This window comes from Triticum aestivum, chromosome 7B (genome assembly GCF_018294505.1).
Source record: "Triticum aestivum cultivar Chinese Spring chromosome 7B, IWGSC CS RefSeq v2.1, whole genome shotgun sequence".
Classification (NCBI taxonomy): Eukaryota; Viridiplantae; Streptophyta; class Magnoliopsida; order Poales; family Poaceae; genus Triticum; species Triticum aestivum.
Genome location: NC_057813.1, coordinates 687620054 through 687628290, shown reverse-complemented (window position 1 = coordinate 687628290; position 8237 = coordinate 687620054). Strand labels below are relative to the sequence as shown.

The window sequence follows — 8237 nt, the reverse complement described above, 5'->3', positions numbered from 1 at the left end:
ACCCCTGTTGTCATGCTCCATTTTTTTGTGTTGCAGCACCTGCTAGCATATATAATTGCATCCATCAATTCCACACTTACAAGCAATTTTGATTATTTTTTCACAACAACTATAATTTTTCTTTTTCTGCACTGATTACTTCTTTTTTATAATAGGTATCATTTTGGGAGTAACCAGTGTATGGGAGTACGATAGCGATAGTTCCTATCAACCTCATTTCATCAACATCATTTCTTATCAAAAATTTCTGGTGGCAACAATGTAAATCAACACATGGTATTCTTGTAGTGTTTTAGCACCTTTGGTTCTGAGTTTTCCTGGTAAATTGTAATGAATTAGCATGATAACTTGTTCTGTCATGGGTTTGTTCAATAGAAAAAGGATCTTTTTTATGTTGAATAAGTGTTAAAGGATGCTGATTACTCAATGCACACACTTTGGTAATCTATATTGACGCGAAATGGTAACTCAGTTATTGATGAGAGTTCTAACATGCTTCAAAAAAGATAGCTTAATAGATTGTTGATGATAACCTATATGGATTTATGATGGTGACTCAACGATGAGGTAACTCAATGATGTAATCTGTAGGTAGGAACATGGATTAATTTTACCAACCTTTTGGCTTTAAAAAGGCAAATTTATTCAATCTTTGTTGATAACCTGACTGAATTTGAACGGTAACTCAATTACAACGGAGGTATTACACACATGCAGTAAAAGGGCTACCTTTTTCTGCATCTTTTTGGCTTTGTTCTCTAGTTCTTGTTGTCCTTTTCCAATGTATTTTTTTCCTTGATTTTGTTGGTATGAAATGTAAATGCAGCATGTGTATAGAGGTTGAATCACTTACCTGCTTGATTTTTTTGCCTGATTATGGCGAAATTCAGACAAACTGGGGTACTTGTTCCCGCAGCTTGTGGTAACCCTTGTGATGTTGATGTGGTACACCAGGCCCCTCTCTCAAATCCTTGTGTTTGGTAGTGTTTTTCATGGGTTCTTTTGGTGGATCAGATCTGGGGCGCAGGTCGTCGGCGATGGAGGCGCGTCGGGGAGAGAGGAGAACAGATCGGGGCAGGTGGTTGTTTCTTGCGATAGAGGTAAGAAACTAGGTTTTGTGGTGGTAAGTCACGTGTGGGGGGAGGTGGGACAGAGGGGCTATGTTTATTGTCTTGGGCCTCATGCGCTGCCGACTGGTGGTTAGTCGCGTCCATAAAATTTATATAGTTCTCATATATTGAATAAATAAAAAAATATTTTCAATTTAGTTTTTTCTAATATTATCAGCAACAAGAGTAGAGAATTCATTAGGTTGAATGATGCAAAAATCATTGATGTGGAGGTGACCGTGGGGTAAGTACGATTTTTGACAATGGTTCTATAGTGGCATACAGATATTTGACGATAATGGCATCACACTTTGAATGGTATGGAAGTTTATTTAACTTCGGGAAGATTTCAATGTGATCAGAAGTTAATATTTTCTTTAACAATATTTTTATACCTTTTTTTGTTAAATTATAATTATTTACAGTGTCATAATTCAGCATATGTATAAGTCTAAGTTTTTTTTTTGTTTCGCGATAGATAATGGTCCTTTCGTTAACTCCGGTTTAGTAGTGTTGAGTTTTTTTTTAATATATGAGAGAATGCGGCAGACCAATTTTGTTGAAGTCAAAATAATTATATACTTTCTTTGTTTAAAAAATAATTAAGTTATCATATTTGCATTTTTACCATTATAATTTGATAAGTTTGTAATTGATAGAAATCAATATTATGAATTATTTTTTATCAAAAATATACTAATACTATTTGCATATAAGTAACCTATAAACTCCTGAAGACCACAAACTATTCCCGCAACAAAAGACCACAAACTATATTTTTTCGCCTTTTCTTTTTTGTTATGTGGTGGTTTGCCTGGTCCAATATTGAAAGACTCAGCACGAACGGTAGAGAGCACATTCCCAGCACGGGCACAGCAGTCAGTATGCTGGGTTGGATCTTGGATGTAGCCAATGGTGTAGGATGCGTCGAGTAAGTCTTCTTCCACATCAAGATCAAAGTTCATCGTCACACAGGTCAAGTTTGTCCATCAGATCATCAAGCAGATGCTTCTTCCGGCCAGAACAGATGACCCCTCTGTCTCAGATTGGACGTCTGAAATCGCAATCTAGGTTCTGTTAACGGTCACTGAGGCCAGCTGAAGCAGATCACATCACATACAAAGGCCCAGAACCAGTACAGACACTACCCGTTAATCTGTCCAAGTAAAACCATGGTGCAAAGTAAAACCATGGCTGCACCGAAAGAAAACTCCGGCGGAAAGAAACCCTAGCTGGAGAAACTTCAATCCGATAACTGAAAGCAAGACATGGCGGCACTAAATACTTCCACTCAAAGGTACAGTCGGGCTACGTTGACCCTCTAGCTTCCTTGGAGAACACGGCTCCATAAGGTATTTGGTAGCCGCATCATATCATCACAACCGAAAGAAGAGACAAGACAGAATCGATTGGTTACAGAGAGAAACAGCACAAAAAACCAGCGTGCCCCCCTCACTGATGCAGGGTATCCGCTGGTTGTATCAACAATTCAACACATTGTTGATATTTACACATGAATTTCTTCGCCATGCATGCTCAACCCACTACAACATCACTACATCACACCAGGATTCAGAAGTCATTGTTTAGTACACAGGGTTTACCAGGCTACGACATGACATCACGAGTTCTTCTCCTCGTTCGCGCTGATCACAGAAGTACACGTTAGTGTGTCTAACAGAAAGACTGACAATGAAGAGAAAAAATGACAACAGCAACAGAGTTGAGTGGAACTGAATGATCAATGTCAAAGAGAAATAATGCAAACAAAGTGGAGTTGTTCAGTTTCACTCACGACTGTTCTATGTCACCAGGCGATTGTCCTCCAGCACTGGCATTCTTGTCCCCAACAGCTGATTGTCCACCAGCACTAGCATTCTTGTCCTCGACAGCTGATTGATCGCTAGCACCAGCATTCTTATCCTCGACCGCTGATTGTTCACCAGCACTTACATTCTTATCCCCAACAGCTGATTGTTCACCAGCACTGGCATTCTTGCCATGGTCAATTGGCTTCTTGAACTGCACTAGGATCATCGTCATGTTGTCGCATCCTTCTCCACCTAATGTTGATGGAGCCAGGCATCTATCGAGCACCTTTTCACACACTGCAGAAAGGCTGCTCTCCTGCATTTGTTTCATCCCTTAAGTGCTGCTGAAGACCATGTTATCCATACAAGTATAACTTTACAGAAGTAACTCGGCACTCACGGTCTTTAGGTGCTCATGGATGAAATCGACCAGCTGTTGGCTCGACATGCAGTCCCTGTTTATCATCAGAGCGTATGGTCATTATTTTACTTATGAAAACAACTGTCATGTTGAAGGCTCATAGCTAATAATTTAAACAAAGTAGGAATTTGGGATATGAGAAAACTTGAAGCTTCCGTTGAATGTTTAAGGAGATAGAACAAATAAAGCAAATACAATTATGGAACCCTACTAAGAGAGGGATTTACCAAATGCCATCACATGCTAAAACAAGAAAGTCATCATCATCACAAAGCTCGACCTACAAAAATATTTAAATCATATGAACTACCAGCAACAAGAAAATGGTAGCCATCGATTAGCTGCAGGAGTTAAAGTAATGACAGAAGCTGAACTGCTTACAGTGTTTACGTCAGGGTTTGCTGTCAACATTTGCTTATCAGGGGACAAGAATTTATTCTGTTTAAATTCCATATCTCCTGCAAAAGTATTAGCATATATTAGCAATCATCTAAGGTGCATGATATGAACAAAAGAAAAGGTAAAATGTAGTACCAATTGCTCTTGACAAGTTTATAGTTCCATTTACTCGTCCCATTTGGATGTAACCCCCTGCTTTCAATATCCGTTCTCTCTCTGCTTCAAGCTCTGGTTTGTGATCTCTTGATAAATTGTATGCCTATAGTATATTCAACCAGATAATGAGATGCTCCTGTGTATAACTTCACATGTTAAACATACTGCAAGGATAAGCATTACAGACCTGGCCATTCCTTGAGATAACACACCGGGAATCTCCGGCGTTTGCCACAACAAGTTGACTATTCCTTATCATTGCAACACAGGCTGTACTTCCGCAGGTTGGCCCGCTAAAATCAGAGTGAGGTCCCTGTTAAAACAATCCTGTAAGCGTAAGGCTGCCTGTGTAGCCCAAATCATAAAATGCAACAGTACTACAGAGGAATGCCGAAATACTGGCAGAACAACTACAAGAATACAACATTTGAAATTGAATTAAGGCCAGTTCTTTTGGGGCTTATGTCTGTCTGTGGAAATAAGCTGCCCCCTCCCCAGCTTATTCTAGAAGCCCAACCTAACATTTTATTCTAGAAGCCTACTAATTAAGGGTTAACTAGTAGACAACCTAAAACAAAATTTTAGGTTGAACTTCTAGCATAAGATGGGAGGAGGCACCTCATTTCCACAGCCAGCCATAAGCCCCAAAAGAACTGGCAATAAACCTCAGTTTAAATTTTTCTTCATATACTACCTCATATTTGCAACTTGAACAATTACTGACGTCAGTACATAAACTATCTAGTCAAGAACCGTACACATATTACACATGATTAAGGAGAGTGAATGTTCTACTCTCGGATGTTTGCAAAAAACTGAAAAAACGTGATCAAACCAAATCCAAAAAAATCGAAAATTTGAGACATCAAACTTTATCAAATGTTCGAGCATCTTGCACAATTTCTGCCAAAAATAACATCCAAGGAGCTCCCACTGAAAAAAACAAAATCAATGTTCAAAGTTTTGTGCACTTTTTGAGAATTGATTTTTTTTTTAGTGAGAGCTCCACGGATGTTATTTCTGGCTGAAAATTTGCAAGAAGCTTGAACATTTGAAAGGTTTGCTGTTTCAAATTTTCAGATTTTTTGGATTTGGTTTGATCACGTTTTTTTCAGTCTTCTGCAAGTTCGGGTGTAGTACACCTGAGAGTAGTGGCTTCTTTCCGGTGATTAAGGCATGAATGGTTTAGCAAGAAAAGGCTTTAAATGGAAAATAAGTCACCTGGACTTCACAAAACAATTTTAAGAGCTACACCAAATTACTTTGCAATGCAGATTACTTATCCTACAAAGAGTAGTTGATCATGTGGTTCATGTAAGTTGCACCGTTACCTCCTCAAAAGCCCAATCATCATGTCGATCATTTGAATCACTGCCTCTCGGAGACCAGATCAGCCCTTCTATCATGCCAGTAAACTGGTTTATTTTATCTCCAAGTGCCTGTAGTTCTCGCCAGCCTCTTTGACCCCGCATCATCTCATCCATTCTGAATCAACAAATCATAATTACTGTGAAGTCATCCTAGGAAGAAACTCTCAGTAGAGGATAAATGGAAAAGTACTCAAGCTGGCTACCTAACAGTTTGCTATACCTGAAGAAAGCTCCATGGACAGCAGCTCCCAGGTCACCAGCTAAATAAACTTCACTTTTGAGAACTTCCCTGTGTAGATATTTTGCACAGAATTTGGCAACCACTTTTCCTGAGGCAAGAATGTGATATGATGATGTAAATGGACACTTTGACATGATGTGGATAAGATCATGAGCAATGAAAAGGCACTAGTCTTCGCAAGTAACCTTACCTCCATGTCCATCAAAAACACCGAAGAATGATGTGCCCTCATCGATATCTAGCAAGGCTGAATGCTGGAACATTGCTCAAAGGGTTAGAGACTTCAGAATGAAGTGAAAGTATACAACTATAGCAAAATAAAAATTGATAAAATACCAGTGCCTCGATTTTATTAGCGCTATGCTACAGCTTCAAGTAACTAAGGATCATAGCGTCTAATTTGTTGATATTTGTCATTGTGTTTAGTGTTGGTTCTAGCGTATGCTTGTTTTTTTGTATAATATTCTTCAAAGGTTTTTTTACAAGCAGGGGCTCAGCCCAGGCTCTGTTGCAATAACAAAACCAAAAGTATTCTCCAAAAGCTATTCGGTACATAATGCCAAAGTTGATCATTTTTGGCAGAGTCATGTCAACACCAGATCAAGTTTGCAAGAAGAGAAACCAAACAATCAAATGTCACCATTCAACTCATGGTTTTGCTACATTCAAAATTCAAAGATATAAGTGATAAGACACCACTTCTCTGTTCTGTCATGTGCACAGATTTGCTAAACATACCAATTAACAACAAATAAGCATTTGGGTATGTATACCTAGTATCCCTGTCCACAGTTCCCCAACCTACCTTAGTGTCAGCTATACTTCTGATTTCTGAATATAACAAACTAGACTCACCACGTGTATGGTAGGAATTCTACATCTGTACATTTCCAAAACTTCCTAAAAGCTTTCATCAAGCAGCATCAAACAGTGATGAATAGAAACTCACAGCATCTTCCATACTCGCACGCCACCCTTGCATAGATGAAAGTCCAAATTTAAGTTGATCATTTTCCCCGTCTTCAGATAGCTTCTCAGTTTTGGGGGTACTAAGGTAAACTCCCATCTTTGCGAATGCACCTGACAGAAGAATGTGTTAATAGTAAAGTAAATCCACAGCATACTGCCAAGCTTTCGGGGTTTTAACAGAGCGGCAACATACCAGGTCCAGAATTAATAAGGTTGGAAACAGATTACAGACGTAACTTCAGTAACTACTGCGCAAATCAGGAAAGAGGTCATTAGTAAAGATTGCTATAATGAACTATATAACATTATGCTATATGACAGAAATTTAGAAAGTTGTACTCGTACCTCACAATGTTGCGGATAACAGCGTAGCGCACGTCCGATAATGGCTACACCAAGTAGCTCCAGTGCTTCTTCTTAACATGCCAATACGTGCACCAGTATATCCTATCTCTCAAGGCCCCTTGGTCGTCAATATGCTCTGCACGACATGAAAAGGAAGGAAAATGAGAGCACAGCAGCAGAGCCGGCGATGCTTTCCAAACATGTGCATTCAATACAGTAAACATGCAGCTCTCCAATCTCTGCGTATAACTAAAGCATCACAATTCACAAGCCTCCATACGCATAGCCATATGCTGATCACCCGCCCTGTTCTTGTAACAAAACCAGCCCAATCTCGTAGAAACATGTAATCATTATCATGTGGCCTAATAATAAACTAAAAAACCGTCCTATGTCGGTGTTCACTGAAGCAGCACGGAAAAGTCCACCCCCACTGAGGTCAACGACAGGCTTCTCTTGCCGCGTGCGCCATTGGAGAGACACGCTACGCAGCACCCACTGCTTAATCGGCTCGAGCTGCAGCAGGCAGCAGCAGGTTCCTGAAGACCTGAGTAAGCTACAGTAGCACAGGCTACAGAGAGCAGGCGGGGAAAGCTCCGTCCGGCGCTGCAACTAGTCCAAAAAAATAAAACTAAACTCTGCACACGCTAAATTGAGCTTGACAGCTACGGGGAGCTCTAGCCCCAAACACGGGTAAGCGGGCCGGCCGGACTGGCGGCGGGATCTCGCGTCACCTAACCACGAAATTCGGAAGGCTGGAGCGACGCGACGGGAGAGGGATCGGCGGCGAGTACCTTGGCGCTCGGGCGGCGGCCGGGGAGATCCGGGAGGAGGCGGACGGGCGCCGAGGGGTTTCGGCTGGGACGGACGAGGGGTCGCGGCGGCGGCGGCGAATTCTCTGCGATCGCCGGGAGGAGGAGGAGGGGAGTGAGGACGGACGGAAGGAAGGAAGGAAGGAAGGATTGATTGGAGTGTGGGCTGTCAGCTGACAGTGTGAACGGGATGGGGATCGGGAGTGGGGGGTGGGTCAGCGGCCGGCGCGGCCGCAGCGTTTTCTTGTGCGGGGGGCTCGGCTCGCTCGCACGTGACGTCACCGCCCGCTCGGCGCCGCGGTTTCTGGCCTGCGGAATTGATTTGTGTTCCCGTGAGCCCGTGACGTGACGTGACGTTGTGTGCGGTGCGTAGCGTCAAGTGGTGGCGGCACGACTTTTCTCCCTTCCGGATGGATAAGAGCGGGGAAATTCCCGGAAAAAGAAGGCGGTCGGGGAGGGAGAAAGGTGGTCCGTCCGTCCACTCCCGCTTGCTCGATCAAGCAGCGCCGCGATCGGTACGTGCACACTCCTCCGGCACGGTGCGACGTCTTGGACTTGGTCCGGGGACTCGTGCGAGGCGTTCGAGGGAGTCCACGAGGCGGCA

The 8237-nt window shown here is 42.2% G+C and overlaps 1 protein-coding gene across 2 annotated transcripts; it reads right to left on the bottom strand.

Annotated features, from left to right (window-relative positions):
• Positions 1-2514: 2514 nt before the first annotated feature.
• Positions 2515-7904, bottom strand: LOC123157112 (probable protein phosphatase 2C 58). Of its 2 annotated transcripts, none has more exons than XM_044575359.1 (14): positions 7616-7904; positions 6822-6957; positions 6670-6724; positions 6457-6587; positions 5698-5761; positions 5487-5595; positions 5228-5381; positions 4084-4209; positions 3876-3999; positions 3723-3799; positions 3569-3621; positions 3321-3375; positions 2905-3236; positions 2515-2755 (listed from the first exon to the last, which is right to left on the bottom strand). In XM_044575359.1, exons 4-14 carry the CDS (start codon positions 6571-6573, stop codon positions 2731-2733), a joined length of 1236 nt encoding a protein of 411 aa, XP_044431294.1. In that variant the 5' UTR covers positions 6574-6587; positions 6670-6724; positions 6822-6957; positions 7616-7904; the 3' UTR covers positions 2515-2730. The 2 variants fall into 2 exon arrangements, with proteins under 2 accessions (XP_044431294.1, XP_044431295.1); XM_044575360.1 differs by having other exon boundaries at positions 6670-6721.
• Positions 7905-8237: the final 333 nt, after the last annotated feature.